This window comes from Neltuma alba, unplaced genomic scaffold (genome assembly GCF_004799145.2).
Source record: "Neltuma alba isolate B1F8T4 unplaced genomic scaffold, ASM479914v2 tig00004036_pilon, whole genome shotgun sequence".
NCBI lineage: Eukaryota > Viridiplantae > Streptophyta > Magnoliopsida > Fabales > Fabaceae > Neltuma > Neltuma alba.
Window position 1 is genome coordinate 15,151 of NW_021633534.1, and position 21,665 is coordinate 36,815.

The following is a 21,665-nucleotide window of genomic DNA, read 5'->3' on the forward strand; positions in this document are numbered from 1 at the left end:
TCTTCATTTTTTTTCAAACGGGAATGGCTAGCTAAAGCTTGATACGGATCAAGAGAATAGATTCGTGAGAGTCATATCTCCTTTCACGGGCATATATTAAGCTGCACAGATTGGAACAACGAATTAAGTCCTATCCTGAGCCCTTCCTTCAAGACTTCAACACTTGAGAAGGTGTTTTCTCACGCCTGGGATGTGAATGTTGGATATGTATTGCTCCCAATTTATGCTTTCCACGTCAAATCCAAAGTTCTTCATCTCTTCACCTGACATTTCTCCATATAATCTCTGGGTAATGCCATTATCAAACCTTGCCAAAAATCCAACCACGTACATAGGATGTTAAAAAAATTAAACATTTCAATTAGAGTATTGATAAATATTAACTGAGAATGATTAACTAGTGTCTTTAAACAAGAAGAAAAATATCGAAGTAATTAAGAATAGTGTGCTTGTATTGATTCCTGATAAAGAGGAAAAGACTGAGCAACTAAATTTCGGAAGAATCACAGAAGTCTAATTAGAAAGTCAGTGTCAGGCATCTATAAGGACTTCTCAGTTGTGAAAAGTTATGAAAATTGGAAGCTTAATTAACTAGTGATAAAGTTTTGGCAAAACCAAACTTTTGATTCCAAAGTTTGGATTTGGTTGTAATTCAATCTTAAATTTTGACTCAATACGACTTAGTCCTTAATATAAAGACTAGGTTACAACTGAATCAAAATTACGAGAACTAAAAGATTAATTTTTTTTCAAGATTTTTATTTGATGTTCCTTGTCTAATCTGATCTTATATAATACCCAGGGACATAGAGTCAAAGGTAGCGTATATCTGAGAATTCTGCTTACCATGCTTTATAAAACATGTATGGCTCGTAGAGCTTGGCCATGTGAATGAAAAGCTGTGCTTTCTTTGCGGACTTCTTTTGGAGGGTTTTATGGAGATCAGGTTCAATCTTTGTTGCATGTAACAATCCAGTTTGCCTTGCCATCTCCATTGAAATGTAAGAGAAGTCATCCAAAGAGTCTAAGAAGTTCATCTTCTGAATGAGACTTTGGTTCCCATTTGAGGACTGTGCCAATGGAAAAGACTTGAAATGGCTACGAGCATAATCAAACAGAGCTCCAAATGAAATAGGGTTTGCCACAGAAGATCCAATGTGGTAGATACTTAAATCTGGTGTTGCGGCAGCCCCATGTTTTGCAATTGCTGCCATTGTGGCATTCACAACCATATCTACTGGAATCTGCATTATTATGCATTCGATTTAATCATTAATCTTTTGGTTAAACATTTATATATATATATATATATAAATATTACTTTGATGGCATCTTGCCACCCAGTATTCAAAGTCATACATACTGATTTTAAAATGGGTAATTAACCTTTATTATTATTTGTAATGAAAAATAATTGACCTAAACTTACCACATCTATAACTGCATTGGGGTCTCCAAGAAATCCTGGGAGTTGACCCTTCCCATAATTAAATATAAGTGGATCAAGAACTCTGTTTTATGATGAAAGAAGAAGAATAATTATGTGATGAAAAACAGCAGAGAAAAAGGCAATGATTAAAAAATAATTACGGTCATTTTATTCTTGTGGTTTGTCCTGAAATAATTAAACATAAGTGAACTCCGTTTTGCAATGAAAAATGAAAATAATTGTTTTTGGGGGGGGGGGGGTGGATAGGATAGGATAGGACCTGTATCCTTGAATCCAACCGGGGAAAGGCTCAGAGTAGGAGCTTTCAACCACGGAGGGACGAAGAATGACCATTGGTATGCCATCTCTGAAGCTATTTATTAACATCTCTCCCATCGCTTTTGTCAATGAGTACGTGTTTGGCCATCCGTACATATTCGCCCTGTTCATATATATATAATTATATATATATATATATCAATACTTTCAACAAAAATTATGAGTCAAACAATTTGATCTCCAATTTTCAAGTAAATATATAAAGACATTCCGACGTTGCACGAACCTCTTCATACCCAACTCTTTCATCTTCTGAGTTGCCTGATCCTGTTGGAGTGAATCCAGCATTTCTGATGCCAACTCTAGTTCAAAATCTATGTCCTGTTCTGTGATTGCCCTAACTCTTCCTTGTCCGATGTAAAGTGGCTTCTCCATTATTATCCCTTGTCTTTCTCCATCGCCAACATAAGCTGAAGATCACATATATTGGATTTAAGTTCACTTATTTATATATAAAAAATCAGTTATATGTTACTGTATGTTCTAGTCTTATACCTGTTGATATATGAAAGAGAAGACAAAGGTTCTTGCACTTCTTCGCAAAGTTTAGAACACCAAACGGTCCTTTGGTGTTTGTGTTCAAAGCCACATCGTACCTGAAAGTAAAGTAATTCAAAACTGAAATTTAACTAGCAAAGTGATAGGAAAAGTTTGGAGTGGTGAATTGGGAGACAATTCTAGCAGCAGATGAAATTTAATATAACCTCCGGTACTAAATATAAAATCTTTGTAATATTTTATAAGGTGGATTTTAGTAAAAGGAAAAGGGAGAAGATTCTTCTATCTCCTTTCTCCCTGTCTCTCTATTCGCTCTAATAATTCTCTCCCCTTCTCTATATTTTTCTCTCATCTTTTCTTCCTGTCTCTTTCCTCCATCTCTCTCCTTTTTTCCTTCGTCTCTCCTTCCTCTTTCTTTTCATTCTCACTCTCTCTCCTCTCTCAATTTTTTGTCCCCATTTTTCTTTACATAACAAACGCGATAACTATTTTTTATTTTAAATACTCTTACCAAATGAAAACTATGCAAAATTTCTATTTTCATACCAAACACACTTTTATAATCCAACCCAATTCATTTTTATTCTAATTATGCTTCATTTTTCTGTCCAATTGCCTTCAAAAACTCTTCCATCATACAAAACAAACACTGGAGTGATTAGATGTTATTGCAACAAGACTAATGCATCAAGGATATAGTTTTAGTCCATATTCTTTATTAGGAGATTTGGATTAGTCTATACGAGACTTGGATAGTCCAAATATTGTTTGTTTGTTTTTTTTTTTTTGCATTTATAATTGGTAAAATAAACAATTTCTGTAATAAGCTGATTGTTATGTAAATATTTTATTTAAGATAAAAAATATTATAATTAAATTTTGGAATACAAGCTTAATTATTAGACGATATAGTTATAAGTGTAATGACAACGCAAGACCTTATTAGAAAATCAATGCCAAACAACGCCTAATTATGAAAAATTGTAAAAAAAAATTTTGGGAGGGGGGGTGTTTGGTGCTAAAAATTGAAAGCTTAGGTTTTGACGGAGCCTTTATTTGGCATTAACTGTCTAAACAGATCGTAAATTGTTATTCTCTTAGTTATAATTTTCTATGGTAGCATTGTATTGTGCAGTTAATAAACATGAATACTAAAATATTTTTAATTACAAAGACCTCCTTGAAAACAACAAATTAAATTGTTGTTTTTTAATTTATTCAAACAAATGATGTTAAATTCTATAACTACCTTTCATCAAAGTTGGTACTGGCTGCTGAATTTACAATGACATTCACTTTGGTTGCAATTTCATTGGCTGTGAGAGGGTCCATCCCAATATCAGATTCACAAACACACCCAGACACTGCCACCAGCTTCTTCATCAGGTAGGCCTTGTAGTTTACTCCGTACACTTCTTCAAGGCTCTTCAACAGCTCAGATTCTATGATCTGTGCTTGCAAGTGATGGGTGATGTCAAAATAATACTACATCGGTCCTTCATATAAGATGTACTTAACTAATTTGGATAAATTAAGAAAAGTAATTAAATTAGTTATTTGTCAAAAATATGTGCTGGTATTAGATTGAAAATACCCTTTAATGTAAACTCCCTTAGCATATGCAATTAATAGGGTTATCTTGGATAAATAAAGGAGACAAAATAGATTGGGGTCTTATATTTAGGACTAAATTCAACCTCTCGATTAGGGACCGGAATATAGAGTGAGATCTATTATTATTGCAACATATTTTCAAACTCCGCATAACACATAATTCATAGACTAGAGTTGGATGAAACCAAACCGTGGTTTGGAAAAGTGATTCTGGAGAATAGATTCTGTGAAAAATAGATTTTGTAAAAAAGTGATTCTGAGAAGTGAGAGTGTTTGGATAGTTGTTATCAGAAGCACTTTTTATATATACAAATTACTAAAAAAAAGACATAAGTTAATATGATAATTACAGAAAAAATAGATTTTATGATATATTTTAATTTGAAGAAATAAAATTGTTAATAATATGTTTTTTACCAACATAATTAATAATACATAAGATAATATAATTAATAAATAATTAATGTCTATATATATTTATAAAATATAAGATTAAATATATTTATAAAAAAATATGTTTATAAAAAAAATAACAAGATACATATCATATAGGCCCTCACACTCTCCCTTTTTTCTCCAAAAGCAAAAAAATTTTGCTTTTTCCAAAACCATGGTTTTGGTTTTTGGAGAGGCTGTTTGGGTAGCATTTTCCCCAAACCATGGTTTGGGTCCCCAAACCATGGTTTGGGGTGCTATCCAAACAGAGCCTCAATATAATAAATTCTGTAGTATAAAGGGTATTCTACAAAAAATTGAAACTCTTTGAAACTCAGGTTCTCGTTTTTCATGTGCTCTGACATCAGCATATATCATATAAAATATAAATTATATAGCAAATTATGTTTGTTCACAAACTCTTTGAAATTAACTCCATAAAATTTCATCCAATGCATAGGCCTCTCTGAGATCTTGTCCTGGAATACATTTACATAGAATGCAACGATGTTTTATGGTGATTAGAGTACGTATAACTAATTAATTACCTCAGTTTTCAATCTGTTTAATGCTGCTTCCTTGTCTTTTGCTTTGATCAGCACAAAAATTTTTCCCACATCAGGTGCCGTCCTCAACATCTTCTCGACCAAAACTGCAACGTTATTGGAGATACATATATTTATCAATATATAAACCTTTACAACAATATATATTCTTTTTGTTTTGGACGTTAGTAAAGTGACAATAGTAATACTGCAAAGAAAGTGCAAATACCTTTTCCCACGAAACCAGTAGCGCCGGTAATAAAATAGTTCTTTCCTTGAAGAAATCTGGCAATACCAATACCATGACCCTGTTTCCTTTCCGAGCCACTTTCTCTTTTTGGGATGTCAATAACACTCTTAATAATTTTCTCTGGCTTCTCATTATCAGAGAAATAAGTTTTCACATGGCTGCGTTTCCGGTGGGTATTGATGGTTTTGGGAGGTCCATAATGTACTGTTTGAGGTTTCAACAGTGGAAAGGAAAAACTAATATTGAGGGAAGAAATCATTGGTTTGAGCAGCAAAGGGACCGATCGGTCAGAGAAAGATCGGTGCTCAGAGTTTTTGGCTTGTGCATGAGTATGTGGGTGAGGAAGCTGGACCAACCTCACTTAAATAGAACTTTTAGCTGGCTAGGGGTCCCATTAAAGAGCAAGTTAGGTGAGATCTTATTAAATATCATTGGAGTATTTGTTTTTTTTTTTTTTGAATGGAAAAGTGATCAGTCTCTCTAAAATTCTGGATAGACCGTTCGGTTCATGATCATCAACTGTAAATTAAAAGAGCATGGTAATGAAATCCAAGATCCATTGAAGTGATCACGTTTTAGAGGATTTGGAGAGCAAGAACCATCTGAAAGAGACTATATATATGTAAATTTTGGTATAGTTCTTTTTTTTCCCCCCAATTGAAGACGGGTACAAATGACTTGAAGTTACAAGGGGGATTAAACCCACTACAAGCTCTCATAACATAGGGAGTTTTTATACCACTAGTTAGGTTACAAGTTCCATTGGCATAATTAAATTGGTATTGATGGTTAGGATGTGACTCATTCATATAAATGGTCATATGCACCTTCTGAAAAACCACACTAGATTAAATCCAATCAATTTAACACTACAAAAAAAAAAGACTTTCATCAGCGACATTTTGTGTGACTTTTAGCAGCGATATTAAGAGTTGCAATTGAAAATCTTACTGGCAACATTAGGAGTCACTGTTGAAGGTTCTTCTAGAGGCGACAATACTTTCAGTGGTGACTTATTTTGTTGCTACTGATGAATTTCAGTGACAATTGCTATGGTAACGACTTGCCGATGACTTTTGTCACCATTGAAAACTTTCATCAGTGACAAAAGTCAATTTTTTTATAGCGGAACCAACAACAACAGAGTAAAACCAATCAAAAATTAAGATCTCTCTTGGTTTCCTACTTGCAATAAGTTGGTTTGTTTTAATTTAGTCGGTTGGAACACCCCTTATTCATGTCTCAATGGAATTAGCCATTAGGCAAAAACTCTTGTGCCACCTCCCAGTGGGATTCTCTCTTTAATTCTACTTTAATCTTGAGATGTGGTGAAATATATATATATATATATATATATATATCTCTTCAAAATATTGTTTTCAAGGTCTAAATCGACAAGATTTCATGTTATTATAATAAAGCTTGTAAAACTGAATTTCCAAAGACAGCAAGCTCCATTTGCCATGGGCCTTGAGAAACTTTATTTTGTTTATACCAAGTTTGGCAGTTTCCACCAATTTGTGGTTAATTCGTAGTACGTGTCATGGGAGAATACAGAACAAAACTTACGATATCATAATAATTAATGACATTTTGAGACCTACACGTTTTAAATCCCAATTCAGCACTTTAATTTTTTTAAAGACATTAACAAGATAATATATAGACAAATTAATTCTAATAATAATATATACAAATAAAAAATCCCGTAGGCCTCAATTGAAAACCCCAGAAGCTAATTTTGAAATCTTGGAAGCCTAAATTGGAATCATCATTAATTAGGAATTTTTTCACTTTCATTCTTTCATCATTTTTAACTTGTATATACTATTTTCCAACTTAGCTTTTGATATTTTTTAAAGTAAAGGATGGATATGAAAAGGGGAAAAAATTCATCATAGTTTCCAACTTATTAAGCTTTTGGATCGAGGTTTCCACCCGAGACTTTCGGAATTTTCAATTTGTATGCTAAGAGTAACTAGAATATTTTTTTCAATTTACCCTTTTTAATTATCAATAAAAAACCAATAAATTTAATTCACATTTTAAGATTTCAAAGTGTTGAAATTATTATCATTCTCATTATTTCGTCGCAAAAGTCACATCCTTGTGAACTACTCTATTCTTCATTGATGAATGATATTAATGTTATGACTATGAATAGTAATGTATCGTGTTTCACTTCCACAGCTCTGTGTCTGAACATTTTGTTGAAACATCGATATCGAAAAATCTAATAACAAATAAATTGGACGTCAGATCACTTCCCTTTTTGGCTTAAAATTTTAAATCATTTCAGAAAGAGAGAGACATATAATTAATATAGAATATGAACACATATAAGTTCAAAGGCATGGACAACTAAATAAATAAATGATGCCCTTAGCTAGCTTAATTTGTGTTTGCAGCACTGAATTCCATAACTGTACTGCTGTAAAATTGTCTTTTCCAATTGAAGAACCTGTTTGGCAGTTAGATATATATAGAATACTAGTAAGTATGGAAAAAAGAGGAAATGATTTTAACGGAGGCAAGGCTGTGTTAAAATTTTTACTCATGGAAACAGAAATAAAGCATATGTAACTATCGGGGAAGATTGATAAAAAAGAAATTTGATAAAGAAAACCAAAGACATGCCAATTGAACATTTGAACTACGTACTTTTTAAGGTATGCCTAAATATTAGTAATAAAAAGACCTTTCAATGTGCCTCTTGGTTTAGCTAATCCAGATTCTCTTAATTAAATATGAAATCTGTATATAATTGTGAGGGAGGGTAGAGATATGAATTCATTTAATTTGACACAAGAAAATTAATTGTCAAAAGGTTTTGAGTCGAGATAGAAATAGAATAATAAACAACATAAATACTCCCGTCAACCGATTTCTTTTATGAGATATATAACTAATGAGTATAATTTGCCAACAGCATATATTAATATTTTTTTGGTATTGAAGGCAAAAATAGACCTTTCCCAGCTAAGTTTGTTACATCCAATTACGTTTGTCATATATACAAAAGTTAGGATTAATCGAACCTATATTATTATTCCTCTGGTCCTATTTATAATGCATGAGTTAATGACAACCCGAAATAGGAATAATCCTATTTATAATACATGAGTTAATGACAACCTGAAGTAGGAATAAAGTTAAAAAATTATTATATTTTAAAACAGAATTAATGCAATTTTAACTCTTATTTTATATAAAATATATTAGAAATGCCTATAAATAGGAGCAGACGAGTACATGCTTTAAGTTTTATGAGCCCATATAACAACCCCACTTGGTTCAATAACTATTTGGTTAGAATCATCTTCAATGACCATGCCTATTACCATGAGATGGGCAGGAGCTCACGTTAGTCCGGTCATAAGATGATTCTTTTTTTCTTGGCCGGAGCCATGAGATGACTCTTTATAGTCGAGGAAAGAGTAGAATTATATTATTATTATTATTATTATTATTATTATTATTATTATTATTCAGTGTTATGAGAAATAATTATATTGCAAATAAATATGTGTAATATGCAATTTTTAAATATTTTTATAAAAATAAGGATAAATGACCTGCAAGTCCTTAGTTATAGTTTCAACTAATGCTTTTGTTTTGGACTGAAAGTTTCAACCAATGTTTAATTAAGCCTTTGTAGTTTTGCTTTTTATTAGATCTTCATACTTTTACTTGTTTTTAATTAGGGTTAATATAATCTTTGATCCTTCAACTTGCTCTCATTTTGGTTTTAGTCCCTCAAATTTTAAACCATAGGTTTTGGTCCCTGAAGGGGCAAAATGATCCAAGTTTTTATTAGATTATAAGGTCAATGTTATAAATAAAAAGAAACTTGAGAGACCAAAACCTATGATTTGAAATTTGATGGACCAAAATCAAAATGAAGATAAACTTGATAGACCAAAGCTTGTATTACCCTTTTTAATTAAGTACTTGTAGTTTCTTTCCTTTTTATTAGGCTCTTATCATTTCACTTGATTTTTAATCAGGTCTCCAAATTTATTTAATTCTTTATTCTACGAATCTTGATAATATTCCTCTGTAAATATAAAATATAATATTTTAATTATAATAATATTAAATATTATTCTATAAATAATCATTTTCTAGAAATAATAAATTATTATATTAAATTTATTTTAATATTTTTAAAATTTTTAATCAAAACTTATATTTATATTTTTCATTTTATAATTAAAATTTATTTTATAATTATAAAATTTGATTGATAATAATAAAATTTACTAAAAATAAAATATAATTGCGATAAGTTTATGATCAATAATTCAAATTAATTAATAATTATTAATTATACTAGATATTTTTAAAAATATATAAATATTACTTTAAATTTATTAATAACATTTTATACTTGAATATTATTTAATTAATTAATTTTAAATTAAAATATAAAGAAAATTCAAAAATAAATGGATCTGGTTAAAAATCAAGTGAAGCTGCAGGAACCTAGTAAAAAATAAGTGAAAGTATAAGGACTTGATAAAAAGAAAAAAATTATAAAGACATAATTAAAAATTGGTTAAAACTATAAAAATATGTAAATTAATTATACCTGAAAAATATATTTAATAAGGTTACTACTATTCTTCTCTAGCTCTATTTATATGCATGTGTGAGAGAAGGTTTTTTTTTTATGCTATTTATAAGTCACATTATTAATTTCTTATGTAAATATATAATTTTAATTTTAATTTATTATTTTGTATACTATTATTTTCCTGAAAAGTGTATATATTAAATAGAGATAAAATTAAAAAATTATTAAATTCTAAAATAGAATTAATGAGATTTAAGATTTTTTTTATTCCTCTAAAATATACTTAAGTTACTTTATAATTAAGATTGAGTACATTTTCAAGCTAAAGAACGAATAGAGATTCTTTTCTTGACTAAAGCAAACGACAATGAAGTTAGGAAGCAGTTAAGGAAAAGCCAAAAGCTGAGGTGCGTTTTGCCGTTTTGACTTTTCTTGTTGTAATCACTTCCGTTTTTAACTTGACTAGGATTTATTTCTCATGTGATGCACGTAAATAAACCAACAGAATCGAATCGATGCAATAAACAAGAGTACTCTCTCTCTCTCTCTCTATATATATATATATATAAAGGGGGAAAATAATTATAGTGGAGGTTCAAACAACTAATTATAAATATCTTCTTTAAAAGAATGAAAATTACAATGAAAAATGCACCAAGAATTCGATCTGAAATAAAATTTCTCTTAGAAATCAATAAGCAGCAAGCTAAGTTTGATTTATTAATAATAATAGCAATAATAGGAATAGGAATAATAACAATAGCAATAGCAATAACAATAACAATAATAATAAAAGTAATACGTTTACCAAAAAAACTAATCGAAATAATGTCAATAGCAATAATAATACTAACAAGAATAATAGTAGCAATAACAACAATAGCAGCAGCAAGCCAGCAATAATAATAATGACGATGCTTGCATTTAGTTCCAAGTGATCCTTGGTTGTCATTTGAGCAATTTGTAAATGTTAACTTCTCTTCTCCTAAGGGCCCTACACATTAAACCCAAATAGATGTCATTAATACTAAGTAACAAAAATAATGAGATACTTGGGGAATTTAAGAAACAATCAAATTAGTCAAATTAGCAACTAACTCATGCAGACACCTCTTAATAAAATTAATCAGCTCCATACAAAATAGGGACTCATGAAATACATAGAGATCATATCTTCCTTCACTTTACCATTCTCTTGGTTTTTGTATCAGAAGAAACTAACAAATGCTTGTCATAATGACAATGATTGCATTTAGTTCCGAGTGATCCTTGGTTGTCATTTGAGCAATTTGTACTCCTCTGGTCCTATTTATAAGGCACTTTCAACATATTTCACACAGATCAAGAAAAACCTTAAAATGCATTTAACTCTCCATTAAATATAAAAATTTTCTAACTTTACCTATATTTAATATATACACCTTTCAAAAGAAATAACTATCTACACTATAATAAATGAAGGACAAAATAGTACATTCACGTTGAAAATTTAATGAAGCAACTTATAAATAGGACCAAAAAAAAATCTTCTCTCTTTGCCTTATAAATAGGACCAGATGAGTAAATATTAACTTTTCTTCTCCTAAGGGCCCTACACATTAAACCCAAATAAATGTAATTAATACCAGGTAACAAAAATAATGAGGCATTTGGGGAATTTAAGAAGTGATGAAATTAGTCAAATTAGCAACTAACTCATGCAGACACCTCTTAATAAAATTAATGAACTCCTATAATTAAGCCCACTTAGTAAGGTACCAAAAGCTTAAATTAGATGCATGTATATATTCCATAAAAAATAGGGACTTATGAAATACATAGAGATCAGATCTTCCTTCACTTTACCATTCTCTTGGTTTTTGTATCGGAAGAAACTAACAAAGCTGGACAAGCATTCCCAGGCACTACTTGCTCGTGAAAACAAGCTTTGTCAGACCAGGAATATGAGTGTCGCATATATACTCCTCCTAATTTATGCCTTCTAGGTCAAACCAAAACTTCTTTATCTCTTCATTTGACGTATCCTTCATTAACTTTTGTGCATTCCCAATGTCAAACCTTGCAGACACCATCAATTTTCTGTGTTAACTTGTGTTCTCACGTGCGAAATATATATATATTTATATAAACAATAATACGATAGTGTTTTGAAGAACCCCAATGTTTGTAAAAGCTTCCTCAAGTGATTATTTTTAGCTGTTGCATTTTCTTAAAGTGCATGACAGATCATTGATCAAATGAAACAGTTTTCATCATAGTCCTGAATCGAAGGGCCAAAAATTGACACTTGAGCAAAACTTAACTTATCTTCTGGTTTAGAGAATCTAGATTTTTCGGAGGAGCTTCCTTAATTACCTTGCTTTAAAAAATGTGTAGGGTTCATAGACTTTGGCCATTTGAATAAAGTAGCTTGCTTGTTTCTTGCAAAGCATTTGGAGCCTGTTATAAAGGGTGGGATCTAGATGAGTGGTATTTGGTTCCATCAAACCATTTTTCTTTGCCATTTCATTTGAGATGAAGGATGAGAAATCATCGATGTTGTTGAAAAAATTCATTCTGGAGATGCTAATATCATTCCTTTTTGAGTCAGGAAGTAGATTGCACTTGAAGTGATCATACCAATACTTAACCATATCACCGTATGAAATGGAATTTACCAAAGATGACCCAAATTGGTACACAGTCAAGCTAGTGTTACCAAAATTGCTATGCTTTGCCATTATAGCTATTGCAGCATTCACTACCATATCTACTGGAACCTGCAAAAAAAGAAAAAAAAAACTTGATTCTCAAAGTCACAGACTCACTTGTGAAAACTTGATTCTCAAGTCACATACTCACTTGTGGTGTCACAACCAAGTTTTTATCATTTTGCAGGTTCCAGTAGATATGGTAGTGAATGCTGCAATGGCTATAATGGCAAAGCATGGCAATTATGGTAACACTGGCTTGACTGTGTACCAAATTGGGTCATCTTTGGTAAATTCCATTTCATACGGTGATATGGTTAAGTATTGGTATGATCACTTCAAGTGCAATCTATTTCCTGACTCAAAAAGGAATGATATTAGCATCTCTAGAATGAAGTTTTTCAACAACATCGATGATTTCTCTTCCTTCATCTCAAATGAAATGGCAAAGAAAAATGGTTCGATGGAACCAAATACCTGTTAGCGGCAGCACCTGCAGGATAAATAGTTAATCCAAGTCACGTCCTAAGGATGCTGTCCTTAAGAGCTATTCCGTAACCACTGGTAGATAAGGATGCGGCACTCCCCAAGATTAAACGGATCCTTCCTGTAAAACAGAGTGAGCAGAATAACAGAAGATAGTAGTAAACTCAACAAGTAAGAGAGCACACAAGAGGGGGAAGAGAGGAGCTCAAAAACTCTAGAGCTGTGTGTCTTTGCACCTCTAGCTAATACCCCTTATATAGGCTCCAAGATATGAACATTTGCTTGCCTCTTAATGACAAAATTTCAGTTTTGTACGTTGAAGACATTGAATGACTTATTTGCATGATTTGAACCGTTGGAGGCAAAGAAATGAAGCATTCCGTTTTGATTTTCAAAATCATCATTTAATATATTAAAAATGTTTAAAAGCTTTCAAGGCGTTGCTCCATTTTGAATTGATGATTAAATCATCCAAACGGTGGCATTGTGGTTTCATAACGCATTGAAACCGTTTGGCACTTTAAGTGCAATAAAAACCCACCGTTTGATATTTGAAATCTTCAACACCCATTAAGAATTTTTATTGCTCCATGTTTAAGGCATTAAAAATATTCAATATTTAGTTTTTCTTTATTAATGCTCAATTTGTTTTTTATCTTCCCACATTCCCAATTAATGTAGGATCCTTTCTTTGACACACCCACAAAATATTATAACAATACCACTCATCTAGATCCCATCCTATATAACAGGCTCCAAATGCTTTGCAAGAAACAAGCAAGCTACTTTATTCAAATGGCCAAAGTCTATGAACCCTACACAAATTTTAAAGCAATGTAATTAAACAAACTCCTCGTAATCTAGATTCTCTAAAGCAGAAGATATGTCAAGTTTTGCTCAAGGGTCAATTTTTGGCCGTTCTATGCAGGACGATGATGAAAAATGTTTCATTTCGGTTTTCTAACAATTATGTAAGAGTCAAAACCATGCCTTTTTTTTAAGAAAAAAATTTATCCAAACACTATTATGCATGTCAAAATCAATTATAAACAGAAACTAAACACCCTGGCCTACACATGTAAAAATCAATTATTAACATAAAATCATGCATGGTTGTCTCATAATTTCAAACACTCCTATATACATAAACCAAAAATCATGGCTATCTCAAAGGTTTTTTTTTTTTAAAAGAAAAAACTACTATGATTTTGGCGCTCATAATTGTTTGTTTCTATCTGATTTTTCAGAATAAATCATACAAGACTCCTTTAAGTTTTCCTTAAATCATGTCAATCTCTCATTTATTTCAAAATAAATATAAATCTAGGTAATTTATATTTATTATTTCAAATTTATTTGCAGTGTAAAAAATAATATGATCTCTAATTTTCTTTTCTACGTATAGGTATTCTCCTATTAAAATCAATAATATTCGAGCACTATTCTTTTTCTCCACCACAAAGATAATCCCTGATTTTTCCTTTTTTGAGAGGGGGGCTGTGGAGAAGCTAATTAAGCAGCTATAAGTTAGCTAGGAGATTAAAATAGTCATTAAACTCAGAACAATGCGTGAAACTTATTAATCAATCATCATCATCATCGTGTGCAATATATGAGTATGTCAAATCAGAGCCAAATGGTAAATAGCTAACGCCACGTCCAAAATTCCTTCTGGGTCCGAAAATACTCCTTCAAGCTGCCCTTTCCCATACGATAAAGCTAATGGATCCATCATTCTGAGTTGTTATAATTAGTGGCACAAAAGTTAAAAAAGAAGACACGATTGATCATCAATAGTATTTTGAATGTTTTGTATAAATTAAAGATTTGAGTTATACATATTAATTAATAACATACAACGTTACCTATTTCCTTCTATCCATCCGGGAAAAGGTTCTTTATAAGTGCTTTCAATCACAGATGGACGAAGAATGACAGTTGGTATATCACCTTTCATTTTGGTAATCAGCATCTCACCCATCGCCTTTGTAAATGAGCAAGTGTTTGGCCATCCATGAATTTTGACCCTACAAAAATTATAGTGTCCAAAATTTTTTTAAAAAAATATAATTAATTGGTCCACATAGGTATTTATAGTTTAAAGATTTTAAAATCAAAATCAGTACAAAATACTCCCATGGTTCTAATTACAATAGCTAGTTAAGAGTTTGGTTTTGATTTTAAATATAAGATCTCTATCTATTTTATCTCTAGTATTTATCATTTTCTCCCAAACTAATTTACTTAACTTATAAACTGATATATAATCTAATATTATGCAAGAGTATTTTAGAGAGATCAAGTCATATTTATTAGAACTAATTTATGGTTAATACAATATTTGGTCCTTATACTTTGCCCCCATTTTGGTTTTTATTCTTATAATTCCAAACCATAGGTTTTGATTCCTCAAGAGGCAAAATAATCCAACTCCTTGTCAAAATATGGGATTAACATCTTAGATAGAAAGAAATTTGATGGACCAAAACTGATGGTTTGAAACTATAGGAGGATATCTGTGTTTAGGAAAAAAAAAATCTGCATCCACTTCTTTCCTGGCCGGCTGCTTTTCTCCTAAGCCGAAGGTAGCAGGCCCACTAATGCCCACTTCTTAGCCCAGGCCCACGATAATATCAAGCAGTTTCATTAAAGATCCCTAATTGTTTAATTATGCGTTTTCTAATTGCTCATAAACTGGGGGTTTCTAAAATCAAAGCTATTATATGCTGCCTGGGGTGTATTTGGCAGACTCCAATTTAAGGAATAATTATTGTTGTTGTTGTTTTATTAGTTTATTAGTTTAGGGAAAACTAGAAATTCAACAACCAATTTATTTATTTAACTTATGGTAACAAAAATATGGACGGTGATGGAATTACGTGGCAGGACATAAACTGATTTCAAATAACAGCTAGGCGACGGGCCACTCTGACAACAATCCGCCTTTCTCATCCATGCACCATGCTATAAACCCCACTCAGTTATGCAGACGGTAATAACTTGGCGTACTGTTCCAGTTTTATTTATGAGTCAGGGAGGAAAGATATTTTTCGGTTATATTGTCAATTTGCTTTTTTAATACTCTTCCGATTCTTAATATAGGACCTAATTATTGAGTTGATTTTGATCATAATATAAAACCTATTTCTCATATTTATTAATTTTTCTTAAATTACTTTTATGGAGCTTCCTCAACCATAGTCAACCAGAAGAAGAAGAGAGGATCTTAAGGAAAATAACTATGATATTTTAGGAAAAACATATCATATTTCTTACAATTAACTAACTTACCTAAATTTTTTAATCTAATCAAATTAGTTAAATGGGTCTTATATTAAGGATAGGAGGAGTAACAATTTTACCCCTCATTTTTTTGGGAGTGAATTTTTACCTCTCATTTATCTATCTTCTACTTTTTTGTTACTGAAATCTCATAATACCCTTGAAGCTAAAATGGGTCGGGTGCAATTGAAATGGGTGAGTTGCATTATTAATTATTAGTATGATGCCCATACATTTACTGACGGCTTCCTTCCATTTGAGTAAACAACAAAACTCTCATGCTATAATAAACATTTCCTTCTATTATTGTCTTGATTATGCAGCTCACTTTAAAATGATTGCAAGTATTCACAGGAGATTTTTAATATTTTAAACCAATAACTAAATTTACTAAATAAATATGTGGTTATTTAATTTAATTAATAAAGAAAAACAAGTTTTTATATGGAATATGTGAGTATCCAAAAGTTTTTTGATCAACATCTTTATTTTTCTCTAATTGAATCCTCACAAAATATATCTTAATAAATTAGAAATATAAATATAGAATAATGTATTATTATAAATGTGGTCCTTCAATTTTGCGTTTGAAAAAAAGTTGATATAGAGCAACATGCACCCATCCGTGGTGGAGAATATTCTAGTTGGGTAAACTGTACTCCTCTATATGGGTTGGCAAAAAAGAAAAAGAAAAGTACTTTATTCCTATGAAGTATTGTGTATATTAAACAAAGATGAAATTAGAAAATTGTTAAATTCTAAAACAGAATTAATGAGATCTAAAGATTTTTTTTTGGTGACTGGATTTCTAAGTTTTAATTCTGCATTATGGAAGCAACTGCAAATCGGATCACTAAACCACCACAAAGATGGAGAACTGACGGTGGCGCAAGGAGGGAACGAGCGTCTTGCTTCCGAACCTACGAGCTGTGATTGGTCGCTAAAGAATTGCTCTGACTTTGCCGGCGAACTGCGACTGGTTGCAGACTTACAGCAGCATCTCCAAAATTTAACTCTATTAACCGTAATTGTGACACAGGCATAGCTAAACTTTATCAACGTATAGGAAGGAGAAATAATCACTTTTTTCTCTTCCCAAGTTCGAACTCATAATTTCACACTTTACAAAACTTTAAGGAAGATGTTTGATGTTATTGGACGATAAAACCCAGCAAATTATGATCACTGAAGTCATGGAAACACAATTACAAAGTAATCAAACTTGGATATTTCATTATTAGACACTGTTTCAATATTATCAAAGGATAAGCATTGAAAATTATCGATATTAATGTTCTTTGTTACTTTTCATCTCTTTGTCCATATTCTATGTTAAAGTTGTACTACATTTGGTCTTTAATATAAAAAATAATTTAATTTTTAATTTGATTTTAAATATAAGATTTCAATCCATTTTTACTCTCACATTTATTTATTTTTTTAAAGTAGTCCTTGCAATAATTGCATATGTTGAAGATTTCATTAAATAGTAGTTCTAGCTAATATATATGATTAGCAAGGGTATCTTAAGAAAAAAAACATCTTTTTAATATAAATAACTAATTTAATAAACTTTTTTAGTATATTTAAATTAGTCAACTAACTTTTATATTAAGGACAAGAGGAATTCATTTTGCATTCGTTAATTATTATCAGGCAATGAATTGACTTGCACTATTTTGTTATTCAGTATTAATTAAAAAAAATCAGGATCTCCAAGCAATTTCTGCATGAGATGAGGGAGAAAAAGGATGAAACACAGAAGATGATAAAGAGTGTGTTTGGATTAGCGGTGACAAAAATAACTTTTTTTGAATTTGACTGGGTAAAAAGTTAGATAGTATAATATGATTTATGTTTGGATTGAGTTTATGAAAAAGTCAGTTTGAGAAGTTAAAACTTGTTTGGATGATTAATGAAAAAGTAAGTTTAAATATAAAATGACTTAAAAGGATATAAATTTTTTTAAGTAATACATACCTAATATTATATGTATATAATGTGACCATTTTAAAAGAAATATTAAAAATAAATAAATTTAATTTATTATTATGAAGAAATTAAAAAAATACTAAATATTTAATTAAATATATTTAATGGATAAATATATATAAATTAGAAATCATATACATATAATTTCTGTTTTTCTCGGTTTTTTTTTTCAGCCACAATGAGTGAAATAAACACATGTAGAAAGCCAAAGTGGATACCACTAGCCTGTTGGCCTAGTGGTGTGGGTGTGTGCGTGATGCGGGTTCGATCCCGCTCCATTGTAACTCAAAAAAAAAGAAAGCCAAATTGGATATTTGAGAGGTAGGTGAGAAATATTAATGCTGACCCACTGGCAAAAACAAAATGAGTGAGCTTCTCCTTAAAAGGCCCGTTTACCCCTAAAAGTCAGATTGCAAAAACGGTATTCCAAACACACTCTAAATTCAAAAACCTGTTTTTGTCATTTGGGAAGTCAGTTTGGGCCTCCGATCCCAAACAGACCCAAACACGTCCGCGGAAGCAAATAGCGCAAAGTCAGTGGAAAACATATATATAAAGCACTCTGCGATAGCTGGGAAACAATATTCTATATAAACAATGATTTACTTTTCTGGGAAATGTTACGCTCATATGAATATTTTATAATCCATATTTTCTGATCTCGAAATCCCCAAGGTTCTTAATTACTTATAGAATATGCCTATTTCTCCATTTTGTGCTGAGGCATCAAAGCAGCAGCACTACTGTTTCTCACCGGAGTCAGTCTCAGTCGTCCGCCATGCTTCGATCCTCAACTTGAAATTAGCATTCAGTAGTTTTCTCTTTTTACTCTGCTTTTCCATTGGATTATTATTATGTGACCTCATTTTCATCTTCGTTTGTTGTTGTTTCTGCTTCTGCCTTTTGCACAATTGTTCATTCTCTACTTGGACAGATTCAAGGTTGGTCGATCTCTGAAGCTTCTCTGCGCACAATAATCTTCATCCCTTCATTACTTTGCTCGATCAAATTGCATGCACATTAAGGAAAGATAGATGATTTTGTATGTGCGGGAAAAGTAGATTAGATTTATTGGCGAAAACTCAAGCCCCAAACTGCGGAACTATATATATGACTTCAATTTTAATTATTATCACTTTGGTTCAGTCTCTGTATATATATATTGCATATGCAGGAACAGTAATAATGAAAAAGGTAGGTGGTGGAAGGCCAAAGGATAATGATGTGCGGGGACACGTTGAGGTACTGGCGGAAGGACGAAGATGGAAGTGTAAATATTGTGAATTGGAATTCTCAGGAGGTGCCAGCAGAATCAGATCTCATATTAATGGAGAAAAAGGCGGAGGCATTCGAGTCTGTCAAAAATTTGTTTCAGACAAAGGAAACTCCAATGATCTCAGAGACAACCTCCAACATTGTCACCAAGGTTACGTGATTATATATTATTATGCTCCCTTCTATCTTTTTTATAAGTCATGCAGAGGGGATTTTTTCTTTTTGTTTTTTTGCCAGCTTTTTTTTAAAGATATCATATTGATATTTATTACATTTCTCCCACGTTGCCGTTATTTAATGTTGACCCAATTATTTACAGTTACGCTATACTGTAGGTTTAAATGAAGATAAAATTAATTAGATGCTCCTTCACTTTTCAGACAGAGGTGAAGAGTTTTAATTTTAACTCTTCCCTTAGTTCTGGTAAATTTTTTTACAAGTCATGCTCAGGGAATTTTTTTTTCCCTTATAAGAAATCTCATTGGACGGTCTATTAGATTATAGCATGCCCAATGAAGCAGGACAAATCCAAGCTGATGCCAAGTATCAGGAAGGGGTTCGAGTTGTTGGGTCTTCTTCTGTTTCCGATGGGGAGAATCAAGACTTGAAGGTTATACAATATGTGTTTGAATGCTTAAGGTTAGATTCATACTTCTGACTGTATATGTGCTTCTAATATGTATAGATGAATGTATTTTATTTTTTGTTTTCTTTTTTCAAATCACTCTAATTCTATGCTTTGATAAATATATCATTCTAATTAATTCTTCAGTCCTGAAGATAAGGTTTTTTGTTCCCCACTTTCATATTTGTCTCAAGAAGAATTTGCCACGCTTAAAGCAGGGGCTTTTTTGGATTCATTGGTGAGTATTTATTTATTATATTTTTATATTCTATTTTAATATTAATGACAAAGGTTTTAGTTATATTAATAATATTCAGTTTCATGCATCCTTAGGTAATAGATACTTTTGCGGAGATGTTAACCCATATTGAGCGAAAGAAGAAAATTACACCTTCGAATTGGTATCTTCCCGTGGCATTTTCGGTGATTTCCGATTCCCTTCTTTGTTACATGATGCATGTCAATAGTTGTTTAATCTAAAACTAGTTCTTTGTCATTGGCAATAACTCTTGACGGTTCATCCGTGATGTAATTATAGGAGGCAGCACTCAAAGGCAGCATAGGTCACTTCTTGGGCTTTGTCCATCGCCAAAAAATAAAAGAAAATTATATGTCTGACCTGAAATCCTGTGAGAAGGTATGTCAGTCTTTTCAACTCTTTATAGAAAAGTTCCTCTATCAACATGATTACTTTTTTTTTTTGTTTTCCTACTGTGTGCATGTCAATTTGATTTTTGTCATCACAAATGATAGGTGTTTATTCCCGTTCACATTGAAGCAAAGCCAAATTGTGGACATTTTTATTTATACATTATCCATGTAAAGAATGAAGAGATTGAAATATGGGATTCTCTGCTCGATACATGTGTGGCTGAAACAGATCGCAATGAGAATACAAGAAAATTGGTGAGATTGGTGAGTGTTAGATAATTGCAATATTGACAACATTAATCGATCAACTATATCCGGTTGCTTGCAATGGAAAAGCTCTTCAAGAAAGTAGCATTTACGAAATTTCTTTCCAAGAAGGAAATCAACATCGTCGAACAGCCTAATGGGTGCGTGGACGATTATTATGTAAAATTATATAAACTTTACTAGAAAAAGTTCTTATGATGACCTTATCATATATATTTCTTTTAATTTGTAGATTTGACTGCGGTATCTTTGTTATGAAGTTCATGGAACAATCATATAATTATGTGAAGAGAAACTCTTCATTTCAGGTATGACCTCTTACAAACATGTAGTCATATAGACTCATGGGTAAGCACTAACACATGCCCGCACAGTCCTACACGAGCACGCAAGTACTCTCTTTTACCCCATGAGGGGGAAATGGAGGGAAAGGTAAGGATGAGAAAATTTTAATGAGATCAATTTTAAAAAAATTGAAGAAATGGGATTTTAAAATTTTAATAAAGAGAATATGTAAAATAAAAAGAGTACTACAAATTAATTAAAGACTTTTAACCCAATTTCTTTAATTTTTTAAATTGGTCTCATTAAAATTTTCTCCCTCTTTTCCCCCCTCCGTTTTCTTTTATCCCAACAGACCTTAGTCATACAAATTATGGACGACTGCGTAGTTTGAGAGTGAAAAAGAAAGGGAGGTGTAACAACTCAATA

The 21,665-nt window shown here is 31.5% G+C and overlaps 2 protein-coding genes across 2 annotated transcripts; one reads left to right on the forward strand and one right to left on the reverse strand.

Moving 5' to 3' along the window:
• Positions 1–842: 842 nt before the first annotated feature.
• On the reverse strand, positions 843–12,433 carry LOC114743466 (fatty acyl-CoA reductase 2-like). The gene is made up of 9 exons (XM_028931679.1): positions 12,175–12,433; positions 5,090–5,314; positions 4,864–4,967; positions 3,516–3,715; positions 2,264–2,364; positions 1,995–2,178; positions 1,710–1,871; positions 1,430–1,511; positions 843–1,244 (listed from the first exon to the last, which is right to left on the reverse strand). The coding sequence occupies exons 1-9, from the start codon at positions 12,431–12,433 to the stop codon at positions 843–845; spliced, it is 1,719 nt and encodes a 572-aa protein (XP_028787512.1).
• A 142-nt stretch (positions 12,434–12,575) lies between these two features.
• On the forward strand, positions 12,576–13,018 carry LOC114743467 (fatty acyl-CoA reductase 2-like). The gene is made up of 2 exons (XM_028931680.1): positions 12,576–12,855; positions 12,945–13,018. Exons 1-2 carry the CDS (start codon positions 12,576–12,578, stop codon positions 13,016–13,018), a joined length of 354 nt encoding a protein of 117 aa, XP_028787513.1.
• The last annotated feature ends 8,647 nt before the right edge of the window (positions 13,019–21,665 follow it).

Excerpts from the sequence above, each read along its gene's own strand:
- LOC114743467 (XM_028931680.1), top strand. The coding sequence starts at position 12,576 with ATGGTAGTGAATGCTGCAATGGCTATAATGGCAAAGCATGGCAATTAT. Across the intron at positions 12,856-12,944 it reads TTCGATGGAACCAAATACCT|ATAAGGATGCGGCACTCCCC; the intron begins GTTAGCGGCAGC and ends AACCACTGGTAG.
- LOC114743466 (XM_028931679.1), bottom strand. The coding sequence starts at position 12,433 with ATGGTAGTGAATGCTGCAATAGCTATAATGGCAAAGCATAGCAATTTT. Across the intron at positions 2,365-3,515 it reads AGTACCAACTTTGATGAAAG|GTACGATGTGGCTTTGAACA; the intron begins GTAGTTATAGAA and ends CTTTACTTTCAG. Across the intron at positions 1,512-1,709 it reads GGTTGGATTCAAGGATACAG|AGTTCTTGATCCACTTATAT; the intron begins GTCCTATCCTAT and ends ATCATAAAACAG.